The sequence below is a fragment of the Ochotona curzoniae genome, unplaced genomic scaffold, assembly GCF_017591425.1.
Source record: "Ochotona curzoniae isolate NIBS_2020 unplaced genomic scaffold, NIBS_Ocur_1.0 scaffold_4506, whole genome shotgun sequence".
Taxonomy (NCBI): Eukaryota; Metazoa; Chordata; class Mammalia; order Lagomorpha; family Ochotonidae; genus Ochotona; species Ochotona curzoniae.
In genome coordinates, this window is record NW_024467119.1 from 54437995 (window position 1) to 54455020 (window position 17026).

General features: G+C 41.7%; 1 protein-coding gene across 2 annotated transcripts in view; it reads right to left on the reverse strand.

Moving 5' to 3' along the window:
• Positions 1–382: 382 nt before the first annotated feature.
• ANXA5 (annexin A5) overlaps positions 383–17026 on the reverse strand; it is a 30931-nt gene continuing 14287 nt past the window's right edge. For both annotated transcript variants that reach the window (XM_040966571.1, XM_040966570.1), the window contains exons 4-13: positions 16386–16480; positions 14765–14878; positions 12520–12610; positions 9418–9497; positions 8927–8983; positions 4994–5087; positions 4070–4165; positions 2340–2398; positions 2061–2183; positions 383–853 (exon numbers count right to left, since the gene is read on the reverse strand). In XM_040966571.1, coding sequence (XP_040822505.1) covers positions 791–853; positions 2061–2183; positions 2340–2398; positions 4070–4165; positions 4994–5087; positions 8927–8983; positions 9418–9497; positions 12520–12610; positions 14765–14878; positions 16386–16480 — 872 coding nt within the window. In that variant the 3' untranslated portion in view covers positions 383–790. The remainder of the gene's footprint in view (positions 854–2060; positions 2184–2339; positions 2399–4069; positions 4166–4993; positions 5088–8926; positions 8984–9417; positions 9498–12519; positions 12611–14764; positions 14879–16385; positions 16481–17026) is intronic.

Genomic DNA, 17026 nt, shown 5'->3' on the forward strand with positions numbered 1-17026 from the left:
CTAAAATAGATTGCCCATCTTTTTATCTCAAAGAAGGTGGCAGTTGGTAAGCAGGAAAAACAAATTTAGAAAGAGCAAAGAGACAGGTAGTATTTTGAATTTTTAGATTAAGCTTTAAAATTAGCTTCTGTACTAAGCAAGTAACAGCACAAGTATTGTGTTCACTGATACCTAAATATATATTCTGCAGATAAATCAGACACTTTGCCACCTCACCCTTATTGCATGGTAGGAAGGAAATTCATAGTTTGTGCTGTTGCATTTCCAATTATTCAAAAAGACCAACTGTAAATTAAGATCTCAACTAATCAGCTGACTATCCTGAAAAAGGATATTATTAAACAGATACTTAAACGTTATAAATACACATCAGCATATAATATAAGGGGAATGAAATGTTTATTTTCCATTAATCCTTCGAGTACAATCAGTACCAGGCTTACTTTGATCAATAACACTTCCAGGAGTTCACAATTTCAAGGCTAAGTTTCTCATTATGGTTATTAATGTAATATAAATGTAGTATAAATGAAGCTTTTTATTTAAAAAAAAAAAGAGCTAAAAGCAGTCTGCGTTCTTAAAGGAAGCTATAAATGATGAAGACATTAGGCTGAGGAACATAAGTATGCTAATCAAAGAGGCCGATCGGAAGGCAGCATGGCTCTCGAACTGCGGTCCTTAGCACTCTAGTTCGTGTAAGGCAGGAGTCCAGCACTGGCATCTATGTGTGGCTGCATATGCAGAAGGCAGGCGGTGGTGGCATGGCAGGCATGGGCATGGGGGGCGCCCATCAGTCATCTTCTCCCCCACAGAGCAGCAGAAGAGCTTTCTTGTAGTCCCCAGATGTGTCACCCTGAAACCAAATGTACTCCATTAGCTTCCATGACTCATCCAAGCCACAGGCATCAAAGATCCAAGAACAAACTTTATCCCTGTGACTTTTTCCCCAAGTGAGTAATCTTCTGTGTGACTTTCACATCAGGAATGTTCCACAGAGCTTCCAACCAATGTAACTTGGTTTTAACTCCAGTTTTCACCCTTCAGGGCACACTTCTCTCAAAGACAGAAAAGTACATACACTCTGCCTTCTAGTAACATGGAAGTCAGGAGAAGTGTAACCACTGCACTAAAGCCAAGCTTGTTAAACAGACTCAACGTCTCTATCATGTGGTGTGTCTCTGGCTAAGAGATGGCAATAAAGAGGCCATTTACTGCTATGGTTTTGTCTCAAAGACCAAACACCAAAGCACACTTTGTGACTGCCTTTCTCACACACAGACATGCAGAATCTATTAGCATTTCCAATCTGCCTTCATGGCTCCACTTCATGGCTCCACTCTATTGCCCTTCAGCCTAATTACATTACACATAACAGAAATACTTCAAGAATTTTGAAGGAAATTGAATTAAAACACAGGTTGATTTTGGTAGAAATCCATTCACAGCTTCTTCATCATGCATATTTTCTGAAGTCCCCTTACATGATGAACAAATGACTTTGACTCAACTACGTTACTGCACTGTACGTAACCCACACCAGTCTCTACCAACACAGAGTCCAAAGATCTTAAGTCAAATTTAATTATAGGACCCAGAGTACGTTGCTTAAAAAGAACAAAGATGACAGTAATCCTGAGGCAGTTACTGATCCCAGTGATGGCCTGGTTGGCTCTCTTCTGAACTCTGAGCCAAAGCTGGAGCAAGGTGATAACAGACAAAATAAACACTGGCATGAAAGAAAATAAGAAGTAATAAAGACAGCTGGAGCTGATACAAGACAGAAAGAACACATTCATGTCATGGCAAGGGGTGGCATTTGTTGAGTCACCTGTCACCACTACTGAATAATGCTTCTAAATTCAACAACAGCCTCAGACACACCAATTCCCAGGCTTTCACTTGAAAGCCATTATCTCTACTTCAGGAAACACTGCACCAAACATTAATCCTATCACTAACACTCTCAACTTTATACAAGAATTGGGTTCTCCCATCCACATCTTGTACACTTGGTCGTTTTTTTAGATATCTACCCATAATTTAAAGAAGCATTCTACTACCTTAATCATGTCATAAAGAGAGGTGCCAAAATTCTTCCTGAACTCTTTCCTGATGTTATATAGGTCAATCTCACTCCTCGACACCATGACCCTGATGAGGGTATGATCATCGGTCCCAGCTCCCTAAAAAATGGTAAGAGAGAAGCACATTATTTAATAACTTCAAATATAGCTTACATGTTCTAAGAAAGAGAAAAACTCCAGAGGTCTATCATGTAAAACACAATCAGAGCTGCAGGAAGACAATTGTCAGAGAGAAGATTAGAGGGATGCACTGACCTTCATAGCATAGTAGAGGGTTTCCGCAAGGTAGGCGGGTATGCTTCGGATCGACTTCACTAAGAAAGGAAGGCACTGGTCAGATACTATTTTAGCATGAGAATAATCAAGTAACCAAAACTCAGATGCTGCCTCCTCCTCACAACTCTTCAGAAAAACTCACTGAAAAATTCACATTATAAAATATTATGCATAGATTGATTCCAATTTTTCCAAGACTTCCAAGCCCGTATTACAAGACTACTACTCTATCTGATGTTTGAGATAATTGGGACTAGCTTCCTATATTTTCCTCCTAGTTTTCCATATTCACAATTGACACAAGGAAGATGAAACAGACATTTCCATACACTCAGATCAAGTGCAATCAGGAGAGTCCGTCTCTGAACATCTACTTGTGCAATTTAAGTCAAGACTTCTCAGACTTCAGTTGGCTGAGCCTTAGAAAGCCTATCATTTGGAAGGCCCTTAATACACAAAGATAACAGCCCTGGAACTGTAGAGGTTTTTTTTAATTCTCACTTTCCCAATGCTGAAGAAAAACAGCTTCCAGCAAGTATAATTTTCATTCATTTATTCTAATTATGCAGGGAACTGTATAAAAGTTTTCCAGTCAAAGCTCAAATTCACTCTCAAGAGGCCAGTACAGTGGGTTAGCAGGCTAATCTTCAGCCTGTAAGTGCCAGCATCCCATGATTCATGTCCTGGCTGCTCCACTTTTAATCCAGCTGCAACTGGGAAAGCAGCAGCAGATGGTTCAAGGCCTTGAGCCCCTGCTTCTACAATGTGCAAAATCAAGAAGAAGCTCCTGGAGGCCAGCTTCAGATCACCTCAGCTCTCACCACTGCAGCCATCTGGGGACTGAATCAGTGGATGGAAGACCTCTCTGTCTCTCCTCTTCTCTGTGTAAAAGTATGCCTTTCAAATAAAAATGAATGAAAATATTTTAAAAATTAAAATCTATTTTTTAAAAGTTTGTATTTATTTGAAAGGCATCACAACTTCTGTTACACTGAAGGTACTCCTTTTCTAAACCAGATAATAATTTCCTAGTCTGCCTCAAGGCTGTGAGAATGGTGTTCAAAACAATTCTAAAATGTCCTTAACATTTCCAATTCTTTATGAAGCAATCATTTAAAAATTGCTTGATTCAGTTTCAACCTATTTGAAAGACAAACAGAAAGAGAAGGAGACACAGAAAAGTTTTCTAGTTACTGGCTACTCCTCAAACAGCCATAAGACCCAGCCTTGGGCCCAGCAGAAGCCATAAGTCTAGAAGCCAAATTCAGTCTGCCACAGGGATGGCAGGGGCCCAAGTACTTGAGCCCCAGGTACCTACTGCCTACCACAGTATGCATTAGCAGGAAGCTGCATGAGAAGCAGAGCCAGGACTTGAAACAGACACTGAAATATGGGTTTCAGCCCCCACCCCAGGAGCACAGTCAGTACTGAGCCAACCACTCACCCGCCAGAAATAACCCTTTCAACAACACAGCTTCCAAATGACTTTCAACAATTCTTTCCATGTCTCCTTGCAATTAAAGAAACTAAGCATATGAACACATATTTCCAATATCAATATAGATTTTTAAATTGGAAATTCAGCAGTCTGCTCTACTAAAATACTACGCAAGCTCTTCTCATAAAAAAAAAAATAGGTGGTTATTTTCAGGTACAAATCATCTTGATCTTACCACGATAAATACCACATATATTGCAAAAGCACCTACCAACAGCCAAAAGCAGTTGCTCCAAATTGCCAGAAGTCTCTCGGTCAATGGTTTCCTCAACCTGAAATCCCGATATAGTCATGTATTTGTCAAACACTAGGGAGAAAAACGAAAACAATTTCTGAATCCCATATGGATGACTTTTTCCAGAAAGAAGGTATTTACTCTGCACAGGCAATGTTCCTCCCATCAAAGACAGAAATCAGAGCCTGCAAGGACCATACCTCAAGCAACAGACTGCAAAGTGTTCCCAATTCACTGACTTGCCAGCCCTCCTTGCCACTAATAGCCAGTGAAACCTATGCGTATCTCTGCTTGAGGGCACTCTGAGGGATCTGTTTCCTTACAAAAATTAACAGAAAAAAAAAATTTTCTCCAGATATGAAAATGGTTTAGAGCCTCAGCAGCTGTCCTGTGATGACGAGGTAACAGGCATGAAAAAAGAAAACCAAAATGCTGAGAGTAGACTAGAAAACAAAAAAGGTCACAGTGTTGGCACATCAGTCATGCGCTTCTCCTTATAGAAATGATCCGAAGAAGTGCCTGCTAGGGAGATGTTCTGCCAGTTGCCACAGAACTTGTTCCCAACAGATACCACAGGTACTGATGAAAATCCCGAAATGAGGTCTTAACTGAACCACTACACAGTGACTTGTGATTGCCTGTGACTCTGAAAGGAACAATCTAGAGACTTGCCCTCCCTCGTCGCCCTCAGAGAGTGAAGGGTAGATGACAGATCTCTATTTTATATAAGTTCCAATGGTAGCAAAGAGAAGTAAGAGATTTCCCCAGGAAACAGAAAAGAAACACAAAAATGATCCACTCTGTAAGTGCCCATTTTCAGAGCGGGTACTTTAGCAAACAACTCATGTCGCTTCCAGAACAAACCAAAGTACCCCACCCCTGCAGCAATCCTTCACTCACCCCTCCTCAAATGAGACACACTGCGTGTTCCAAAGATGGTGATGAACTTCTCTTCATCCGTCCCCCACTTAAGTTCTCCAGCCTGAAACAAAGTCTGCAAACATTTCCACTTCAGTTAGTAATGTGTTCTTCCCCTCATTTCCGGGGTCTTCACCAAGCCTTGCTTTTTACTCCCTGAATATTCATTTGCCTGATTCATCACCTACACTTTCCATTTCAAATGTTTCCTACTCTGAAACTGACTGGGGCTACTGAGGAGCTTGCCAGTGCACTTTGACATAGAACAATGGGTCAGGGCCACATAACATAGCAAAGGTGCAAGGTTGAATGCTCCCAAAACTGTCTTCTGTCACTTCCAATCATCTCACTGTGATGGATCCACTGACAGAGTAGGATGCAACCAGCAGTTAAGCTGTCTGCAAGTTTTGGTTTTGCATATTCTGTAGCTATTTAGGAACACATGACAAAAAGTCAACTCTCTATTTTCTCTTCACGGTTTAACGAAGTCTAACTATAAAGTGTTGTCGATTTCCAAAGGGCCACAATAATATTTTTTATATGTTTTACTTGGAAGAAAGACCAAGATCTCCCATCTGCTGCCTCACTTAGCAAAACACCTACAACAGCCAGGACTGGATCAGGTTCAATCCAGGTCTCCCACACAGGTGGCAGGAATACCAGTGCATGACCCATCACTTGATGCCCCTCAGAGTATACATTGACAAGCAGCAGGAATGGGGACTGGTGCCTGGTCCCAAACCTAAGCACTGCCACTTGAGATACAAGGTATCTCCACCAGCGGCTTAGCCTGCTGTGCCAAACACCTGCCCCCACAATAATTTTTTTTTCAGAACTGTAGGCAGGTCCCAGTATATAATAAATACTAGTTGAATAGAACACTGAGTGATGTAATTTTTGACATGCAATGTATGCTTTCCATTGTTCATACAATTGCTTAAAAATGCTGGTGTGGAGGTGGGGGGAAAAGGTACCACACTCCACTGTTGGTGGGAGTGTAGCCTAGTGCAGTCACTATAGAAGTCAACATGTTGAGGGCTAAGACAATTGAAAACTTCTCATCCTCATCCTTGTGTCAGGTAAATAATAGCAGGTGTTCAATAAACACTCTCTTCTCCTTCCCTCAACACTTCAACTGTGGAGGGCCAGTGCTGTGGCCCAACAGATTAATCCTCCACCCTGCAGTGCCAGAATCCTACATGGGTGCCCATTCTAGTCCTGGCTACTCTACTTCTAATTCAGCAGCCTGTTATGGTCTGGAAGGCAATGGAGGATGGCCCAAGTCCTTGAGCCCCAACACCCATGTGGGAGACCCAAAGAAAGCTCCTAGTTCCTTACTTCAGATCAGCTCAGCCTCTGGCCAATGCAGCCATTTGAGGAACCAAACAGCAGATGCAAGATTCTCTCTATGTATCTCTCCTTCTATTTATAAGTCTGCCTTTTAAATGAAAAAAAAAAAAAGAATGAAACTTAAAAAAACAGAAGAAAAAGAATTAAGCTCTAGGGCTGCTGCTGTGACAAAGCCTGTAAAGTCACCACTGATAGCCCCAAGGATCCCGTTTGCACAATTAGAGTGCCAGCTTCTCCTCTTCACATCCAGCTCCCTGTGGATGCACCTGAGAAAGCAGTGGAAAACGGCCCAAAGTTTTGGGCCCCTGCACCCATACAGCAGGTCTGGAAGAAGCTCCTGGCTGCTAGTTTCAGGCTGGCCCAGCTCTGGTCATTGTGACTAATTGGGGAGTGAGCCAGAAGAAGGAAGATCTTCCTTGTCTCTCTCTCTCTCCTCTCTCTCTCTTTCCTTCTCTCCCGGTAACTCTTTCAAATTAATTAATTATATGCTTTTACTAAAAGAATTTAACTCTGCCTCCAAAGAAAGCACAATGCAAGGACTTAGCAGGTAAAATCAGTTTTAGCACAGTAAGAATGTTAGGTCAGCTTAACATTTACAATTAAAAAAAAAAAAAGAGTAAATTAGCTTCAAAATGTCCAATTCCCAAGTGAATGACTCACTTGGGTTTATCACCCCCGTGAAACAACAGGAATTCTCCCAATACCAGGTATCAACAGCGAAAAATGTAAAAGCTTACAAAAGGGCCCTCTAGCTGTATGAGCTTACTCCAAGTCAAGAACTCTTACATTCATATGAGTGCTAACAGCCCAGCTGCCCTTAATACCAGATATAAAGAAGTGTTCCTTCTTAGAATATTCCAAGGAGTGTTTTCAAAAGGTCGAATTAGCAACGAGACATTTTACCAAATCAGAAGCCAGTGGCCATTGCAGCTTGTTCTGTGCTGTCCTTGTTCACCAGAGAGGTAACAGAAGCCTGGATGCCCCACAAGGGATACTGTAAAGCAACTATATGTACAAGGTTCTGGTTTGGGAGTTCTGGATGATCACCCCACTACATGACAAAGAACACATGCACACCATCACCTGGGACTGTGTCAAGAAGGCAGACCCCACTCAATCCCAAAGCGTCAGAATCTAAACTGTAGCAGCCTGACAAGGTCCGCAGGCAATTCCCATGTCGGTGAGAGTTGGAGATCCAGGGAGAGCTAGGAGGAGGGACTCAATGCAAAGCAAGCTTTCAAATGCACCGCTTTCCCCTTGGGAGTCTCAGGCTGCAGCCAAGCTCTCATTGCATCACTGATTGTGTTGGGCACTCTGCCCAGGGCTTGTTAATGCAGGCCTCCCTACAGTCACCCGAGACTTGGCTTCTAACGCTGTGACCGCTGAAAAGTTTCCAAAACTCCTGGGAATAAGCGAATTGGCACTGCCTCCTCGCAACTCCACAAATAATTGGTGGTTGGAAAGTAGTAAGGTCATTCTCAGCAGGTAACAAAGTACATCCTTGGCTGCCCTTGCCCCTTTTTCTACAAGCTGGTACAGTTAAACTAGAGTTGAGCTGCCCATCTATATTTAATTAACCATGGAAGGGAGGGAGGAGCCATGAGTCAGGAGCACTGAGACTGGGGTTTGCAGGCAATCAGGCCTGGGTAGGAATTCAGTATGAATTCAGGAGGGGCCATGGGCTTGTTTTCCACCTTATACAAGGGAAACTGCCCCCTCTTCTCTAGAGTCCTGTACTAATTAATTCATCCCACAGTTATTCACTGAGAGAGTATCTACCAGATGCCAGAAGCTGAGGCTATAACTCAGTTGCTGCACGGCATGCTTGGGAAGGCAGACAAGTAAACAGACAGCTTCAATGGGAAGCACCAAGTGCTGGGACAAGAAGCTTGGCTGCTATACTTCTCCCTATATGAGCACCTGACTCACACCTTGAGGGGCAGACAAGCCTATCTTGAAAAGTCCCTGAGCTGAAGACTGAGCTTTGCAGAGAAATGAGTCAGGTGAGTGGGGAGAAGAAAGTGAAAGAGAGGGAGAAAGGATGAGAAGCTGAAAAGTTACATGGGTGAGGCACAGAAAATTAAAGACCTTCCTTACCACAGTTACGAGACTGGGCACGGCCTCAATGGGACCACTGGAGAGGTATAAAAATAGGAGCACAATGCACAGGCTAGCTTTTCTTTCTATTTTTTTTTTTCTTTCTTTGACAGAGTAGCTAACACAGAGAGCTCCATTCCACTGAGTCACTCCCCAGAGATTCATAATAGCTGGCAAAGGCAAGAAACTCAATGCTGGACTCCCATATGAGTTACAGATATTTGCAGATCCATCTCCTGCTGCCCCCTGCCTTTACAGGCCTGCGAAGGCAGGAAGCTGGAGTCGGGAGCCAGAGCCAGGGATCCAGCTCTGGTACTCTACCACGGGGCACAGGCATCATTACCAATCTCCTCACCACTTCACCAAGCACTGGCTCCCAGCTTACAGGCCACACACTACACAGACATTTGTCTGCAAAAGTTCATCTCCAGGTCAAAATAAAGTCACCTTATATTGGGCATCACTCACCTGGGCATCTTGTTCAATTTGAGCTGTATCAATGCCAGCATCAGGGTCTCTATTCGCCTATAAGAGATCATTTACCACGTTACTGAAGTGTAGGACATTTTCACTCAAAGGGAAAGGAATTCCACCGGACAGGATGCCTATGAAGCTTTTTCTCCTGGCAATAATAGGCTTTTGTAAGATGATATTATCCCTACAATACTTCATAGTATCACCCAGCACTGTACAAAACCAATCTGAGCCTCCTGATTTTCAACCCGATGAGAAAACAGAGGCTATGTACTGTTCTTTATGGCAGACTGAGAAAGTAGCTAGGGAAAGTTAGGGATTCGGAAACACAAACAAGCACAGACAACATACACCCAGAATCATCGCAGTTGGAAGCAGCAAATTACTAGACATTATTAAAAGAACTTTAATTGACCTGACTTCACTAAATTCAGGCCAGTCCCAGTTCAAACTTTTTAATCAAACTATTAGTCTCCACCCAATACCTGAAGGAGAACCACCAACATCCTCTGGTAGAACCCTGAGGTATCCCCCACCACGTCATCTTCCAGGCTTGAGCCATATTCTGCAACAGAATTATTTCACACTTATTTATAACTTTGCTCAACTGAAAGAATTTAGCGTGCTCCTTAGTCAAATCAGAGACATAGGGGAAGGAATATTGCATTTTAGTTACACAAATTCTCTTAGTGCACCAATGACTACAGGCAAATGCTGCCGAGAGGCTGTTTAGTGAAATCTTGTGAAAGCATTCAGTGTCAATCCCACAACAGAGGTTCTCTCAACCAACCTAGTTATGAATCTGCAGACACAGGGTGGGCCCAGAAAGCCTCTTAAACGCAATCAAACCCAAGTTGGAACTTTGGTTTGCTTTCTTTCAAATGTCCCACATGATTCATTTTGAATGTCTCCCATCCTTGAATATTCTGAGTTTTCTTCCTGTGTGTATGGCCTTGCCTTCTCTGAATGAGCTATCCCCCTCTCTGCACAAACGTAGTTAACCCTGCCACACAGCAGTGGCACTTCCATGTATGTCCCTTTCCACTCCTATTTCCAGCTGTCCAACCATAGGCCCTGGGAAAGGGGAGAACTGGGCTTGACAGAACTCTGCTCACTCTCTAATTGTCACTCAGCTATTAAATGAAAGGAAATCTTACTCTAAGCTATTTAAATATTGAGTCATTCTTTGAACACAGGCCAACTTTAAAAGTCTTTTGAAACTTCTATTTTACAGACTCAAGAGAGTTATATATTTATCTCAACCAGGAAACCAAATACAAAGCCTTTCAGATATCTTTGATTTCTTCGACACTGAGTGTTTATGCTATCAAATTCTATAAAATACCTCTCTTATTTGTCCGCCCATTAGCCTAAGTTTGGCTATAATTACAAAACTTCTAACTTACCTCCCCATACACAGAAACGTAATTAGCCTCAGAATTCCAACCTCCGCAAATGTTTCTTCAACACTCCAGCACCATTTTAGGATGTGTAATGCCTCTGAATCAAATTCCTCATCTAGTGATGTAAAATCACCTGTGACCATAATTTCACCCAGCTTTGCTTATCTGTGTCACTGCCGATGAAAGATGCATGCATACCCTTCATTATAGCTAGGCTCACACTGTTCTCCCCCTTAGCTCTCCTCAGCCTCGTCTCCATGCCACTGAATACAGTGCACACTGAGGATGGAAACACCAGCTTCACTTCCCCAAAACTCGTCTTTTCCCCCAGGCTTATGGAGTTAAGAGTCATGATTAAAAATTCTATATATTTAACATATACAACAAGATGTTTTGACATGTATATAACACACACACACATACCCTGGGAAATTACCACAATCTAATTAGAACACCATCCCCTCAGAGATGTGTGTACACAAAGAGAATACAAATCAGATGCACTTCCTTAGCAAATGTCAAGTATGCAATATAGTACTGTTAACAGGGTCACTGTGCCATGTACTAGACTTTCAGAACACACTCACCCCGCCTAACATACACTTTATTCCCTGTGACCAGTATTTCTCTATCACCTTCTTCCTTTCCCTTCTCCCCCATTTCCTTGCTGCACCCCTGGCAACTCCCATTCTACTCTCTGCTTCTAAGGAGTCTTGCTTTTTTAGATTCCATGTGTGTGAGATGATGCAGTGCTTGTCTTTCTGCGCCTGGCTTATCTTCCTTAGCATAATGGCTTCTGGGTTCAACCATGTTGTTAAAATTGGCAGACTTTCTTTCTTTCAGGGAGAACATTAGTCCATTGTGTTAGTGTATGTGTGTAGTTGACTATCTCCTACTTTCCTTGGTCATTTATGCATGCATGTACAATTCATAAGCCCATCTAGTCTTGAAATTCTTAGTGCCTCATTTGTGCTACAAAGCCTTCCCTAATAATGAAAACCATGATGGCCTTTCCCTGAGTGCTTTTGCACTAAACATTGTAGATATTTGGCTTCAGTGTAAATTTTACTATTATCCTGAATACAGGTAAACTCCTGGAGGACAGTAGCTGTGCTGTGCAGACCTGTGTGTCATTCATGCCAGTCAGTGGACTGTGGTCACATCGCCAGTGCTAAACAACACGGCTGGGAAGGATGGACTGCACAAAGTTATGATGTCCTCATGGTACAGCAACACAAGTCACACCTTGCTCATCAATGTTGACATCCTGAAAGTGACCTTGAAGTATTACCTCAAATAAAGCTCCACGTAGGATACAGAAATCAAAAAAATAATAATAATAAAGGAATCATGTCTTTCTTTAGTGATGTGATCTATCTGAACTTAAAAACAGAAGCAACAATGAGAGACCCTACACTTCCGAAGATCAGGATTCAGCTGCTTTAAAATGCAGATGGTTCTGATTTACTGGATTAAGACTGCAAAGATTAGAGCCACAGAGATCCACCTGCCTAGCCAAAGGCCCTAGTTTGGAATCTGCTGGCTGGGATGCGCTGGCCCTTCTCGTGCAGGTATGGGAAAGAGTCTTCGATAAGAAAACTAACAAGAACAGGTCTCTCTACCTTTACTTTTTATTTCATTTTCTTGATTCCTTCACAGAACATTCTCAGCCTGATACACAGATTTTGTTTTCAAAAGAAAAGTAAGGCACATCAAAAAGAAAAGTCAAAATGCACAGCGTTTTAGTCAAGCCTAGCCGCCAGCTGAAGCAGCATATGTTTACGCAAATGCTTTTAGCAACACTTATCTGCAAAATAGGTTGGTCTTTTTTTCCTAGGCTCCCAAAATGCCATCGAGGTAACTCCTAACTTCCACTAAGACAGCCGAGTTTATATCAAAGAAGAAAAACCTCTTGTATGCACCAAGACTGTCCAGTTGTGTAAAAATTGGAAAGCAAATATCTTCACAGGCAGCTTCATAAAAACTACAAAAATTGTTGTAAATAAACAGGGCTTTTTTTTCCCTCCCTTAGTGAAGAAAAAATGCTTGAATTGTAGCTCATTCATTCATTCATTCAACAATCATCTACTGCCTGCCTCCCTTGTCTATGATGAATTACATCCATGGTAAAGAAATAAAGATAGTGATGGTGGAAATAAATGAACAATAATTCAAAATATTTACCTTCTTCATATACTTGCTTTATGGCCGTTAGTTCTGCAGGTGTTCTTGAAGCAATAATTTCTGTCAGTACTTTTTCATTTGTCCCAGCACCCTATTTATTTTCAAAAAGGAAAAATTTAATATGATTAAAAGAAAATTACCTACGTAGAGTACTTTGTTACTCAAATTGCATAACATATATATGTATGTATATGTATGCACGTATATATTCATCAGAACAGATTTCTCCATATGGAAGCTCTATCATTTATAAAGGTAAGAAAATTAATTTTTTTAAAGATTTACTTCCTGATATTAAAGAGTTACTTTACGTATTTGGAAGGCAGAGATACAGAGAGGGAGAGAGAGACAGAGAGATATCTCCTGTCCACAAGTTCACTCCGCAAATGGCTGCAATGGCAGGGGCTGAGCCAGACCAAAGCCAGGAGCCAGGATCCCCCACATAGGTGGCAGGGGCCAAGAACTTGGGCCACCTTCCATTGCTTTTCCCACATAGATTGGCAGAGAGCTGGATTTTGTAGCACAGCAAGTTAAATCAGCAACTGACACCTATGTCCTGTATGAGAGCCAGTATGGGTCCCACCTGCTCTACTTCAACCCAGCTCCCTGCTAATGCACCTGGAAAAGCAGGGAAAAGGGATCCAGGTGGTAACATGGGAGATTCAGATGAAGGTTCTTGTTCCTGGCTTCAGACTGGCCCAACTCCATTGTTATAGCCATCTGGAGGGTGAACCGGCAGATGGAAGATTTTGCTCTCTCTCACCCTCTCTTTCTTTCTCTCTCTCTCTCCCTAACTCTGCCTTTCAAATAAATAAATAAATCTTGAGCCTAGCACGATAGCATAGCAGATAAAATCTTTGCCTTGAACGCACTAGGATCCCATATGGTGCCAGTTCTAATCCAAGCAGCCCCACTTCCCACCCAGTTCCTTGCTTGTGGCCTAGGAAGGCAGTCCAAGACGGCCCAAAGCCTTGGGACCCTGCACCTGCATGGGAAACCTGAAGGAGGCTCCAGGCTCCTGGCTTCGGATTGGCTCAGCTCTGACCATTGCAGCCACTTGCAGAGTGAACCATTGGACGGAGGATCTTCCTCTCTGTTTCTCCTCCTCTCTGTATATCTGCCTTTCCAATAAAAAGAAATCAATCTTTAATAAATATATAAATCTTTAAAAAGGAAAAATTTTAATCAATTGCCTCTCCAAAAACAGCCTTAGCCTTTTTTGCCTAATGAAAATTGTTTCCTATATGCACATGTTTTATATGAGCGTGTATATATGTGTGTGGGCACGTACTACAAGAAGATCTCAAAATTTTCACCAAAAAACAGGACTAAAAGACAAGCTGAGTTGGGCATTAAAAAATCTAAAATTCATCATCATGCATAGTTTTTTCAGAATACGGAGTTTCTACAAACTCCTTTAAGATCCTTGTAGGCCACAGGTTATATAAATATATAAATTTGTAATTTGATCAATTCAACGTAAAAGCAAATCATTTTAATGAAACAAAAAAATCACTTTAAATGGCTAAAATAGTAAAACTGAAAACTTCACATAAAAATATATGCAGGAGCACTGATACTTAAAAGAATTTCATCCCCAGTTGTTGGGAGTGAACCAGCAGATAAGATTCCTAGGTGTCTCTCTCCTTTCTCTCTGCCTTTCAAAAAAAATTAAGTCCTTTAAAAACAAACTTTTAAAACCTGCTAATACTGCCTATTCCATGAGCCTAAACAAATATTTTCAATACAATCATATTTATAAAATATTCCAAATACCATTCAAGAGAATACACACTTACTTTTGATTACAGTTCAAATTATAACAAGCCAATTCTAATTTTTACTTTTACGTGTTGTCATTAATCTTATTCATGATAATTTGCTAAAACTCCATTTCTTATCTATTTAATTATTTTATTTAATCGGGCAGCTTTCTGTTTTAACCTCAAAAATATCTCCTCTATGACACTTTTAAATACTTCTCGAAATTAGAAGGCAAACATGAACACAAAACATAAGAAGCTATTAAAAATAAAATTTTAAGTAATCAGTATCACTGAGGTCAAGCAAAGCATACAAAAAGATCAATTGCACACTTGTCATTTTCTCCTTCATTTACTTTTACTCCCTGCCGCCTTCTCATCTTCTAAGTAGCCCTGACTGAAACAAGTCAAAGGAAATGTTCAAACACAACTGGCGAGATAAATAACTATGCAGTGAGAGCTGCCTTGCTCGGCCTCTTTACCTTGAGAGCGTGCTTCAGCTCGTAGGCGTCGTAAAGCCGAGAAGGCTTCATCAGCGCCACAATCAACTTCTCGAATTTTCCAGTCAGTTCTGATTTCAGGTCATCCAGAAGATCCTACTCCACAGAAAACACAAACTTGTTCACCAGCCAGAAAGTGTAAGAGGAGCTTAAACACAAAAGGCAGGTTCTCCTAAATACTACATTGCGCTCTCCAAGTAGAAAGCCCACAGTTAAAAGACCCCAAAGCCCTGAATCATGTAGTTTTATTTAACTTTTTAAATGTTTAACACACATATAAAAATGGTATGCCACGTGATGTGCTGATACACATATAAACTATATGATGTTCAACTATGGTAAATATCTTCTCAAAGTTCAAGTTTTTATGATTTACTTTTGCTTTACATGTAAAGGCAAAGTCACTCATTCGTGAAGGTGTTTCTTTTTAAAAGATAGTTTTCTCAAGTTCAGGAGTCAAAAAAAAAAAAAAAAAAGCCTTGAAAAAAGTGGGTTTAAAATAGTTCATTTAAAAAAATCTTCTCCTGAGCCAGTACCATGACAAATGAGGCTGAGCCTCTCCCACAACACTGGTTCCCATGCAGCTCCCTGTAGCGGCCTGGGAAAGCAGCAGAGCACGGCTCAAGTCCTTGGGTCCTGCACACATGTGGCAACAGACCTGGAAGAAGCTCCTGGCTTCTGCCTTACGCCCGGCTCAGTTCAGGCCACTGTGACCATTTGGGTAACTAACAGCAGATGGTCTCTCCTTCTATCCATAACTCTGCATTTCCAATAAAATTAAATGAATGGTTTTTTTTTAATTTTTAAAATATTCTGAGAAATGTGCATCCATGTATCTTAAAGTCCAAAAAGCCTTCATAAATGCATTTTTACAAAGCATAAGATGTAGTCTGTCATTCCTAAACATGAAAATTCTTTTATCACTCAATGGCTACTCATCAGCTCTAACCTAACAGACATGGTTATTATTATGCTCCTGAATACTGAGAGACGTCTGTTACCAGGGGGACACTATGGATTATGAAATGAAAAGCAGTATTTCCTATCAGCTCAGTTCCCATCAGGCTACTAGAAATGGTGCTTGGCACACTGCCCCTTTTTTCCAGCTGCATTTGTTTCTTAATCAAATAACAGATACACATTTTCAGTTTAACAAGACTACATCTGGGAGTTTTTCATGCAGATACTAGTTCATTCACTAATAAATGTTAATTTTTTTACTTTGAATTATTAATCCAATAAGGGCATCTAAGTCAATCCATTAAAAACTCATCAAAATCCCTACAATAAAACCAGGGCTTTTGACTACCACAAGAGAGCCGACGCAACACAGATGGAGGCAGAGACAGTTGCAAAGAGAAACAACCTCACTGGGAAGCGGAGGGAGAGGGCAGGGGGGCCAGGAGGCCACACGGTGGGTGCAGCGAAAAACAAGCAAAAACAATTACTCCGGAGGCTGAGAGGGTGAGTACAGGACAGACGACAAGCAGCGACATCAGAATCACACAATAAATCCTGTTCACCCCAGAGTAGTAAGTGACTCAGAGAATTGGGAAAATGCAGTTGCTTGAGCATTCGCTCTCCGCTTCCAGGAGAGTCTTACCCTGCCAAAAAGAGTCTTAAAAGCATCGGCAATCTCCTGGCGCTGTGCATTGCTGCGGGCCGTCAGCAGGGTCAGGATGCTCTCCTCATCGGTGCCTGCAATTCACAGTGTGCAGTGAGCCCCCAACTGCCACACCCCCATACTCACACCCCATCCCATTCTCCGTGAACAGCTCAGATACACTTGATGTGTCTTACTGAGTAACGTATGAAGCACAGACACTGTGCAATACATCAGAAATGCTGTACTTCCGACGTGCATTGTGCAGTATGGTGGAAAAAATACTCCTGGATTTGGCAACCTGAACTGCACCTGGCATTTTTCATGTACTCAAATAAATAGCTACTCAAATAAATAGCAATTCACAAGGCACAATGTGCTGGGTTTTAAAGAGGACTGAGAGCAGAGAAAGAGATTCTGGCTTTGGATTACAATTTAAGCCAGGAAATGTCAAAACACACAAGTGACTATGAGCTGAGCCTCAGGAAAAGTCCAGGTCTTCCACAGGGTTCAAGGAGGGTCTCATAGCAGACAGGAAGAAAGGGCTTCCAGGGAAAGCTTGTAGAAGAAAGCAACACTGCACAGTCTTGGCAGGTCCCAAGGCTGAGCAAGGCCAGGTGAGAGGCAGGCAGCCAAGGCCT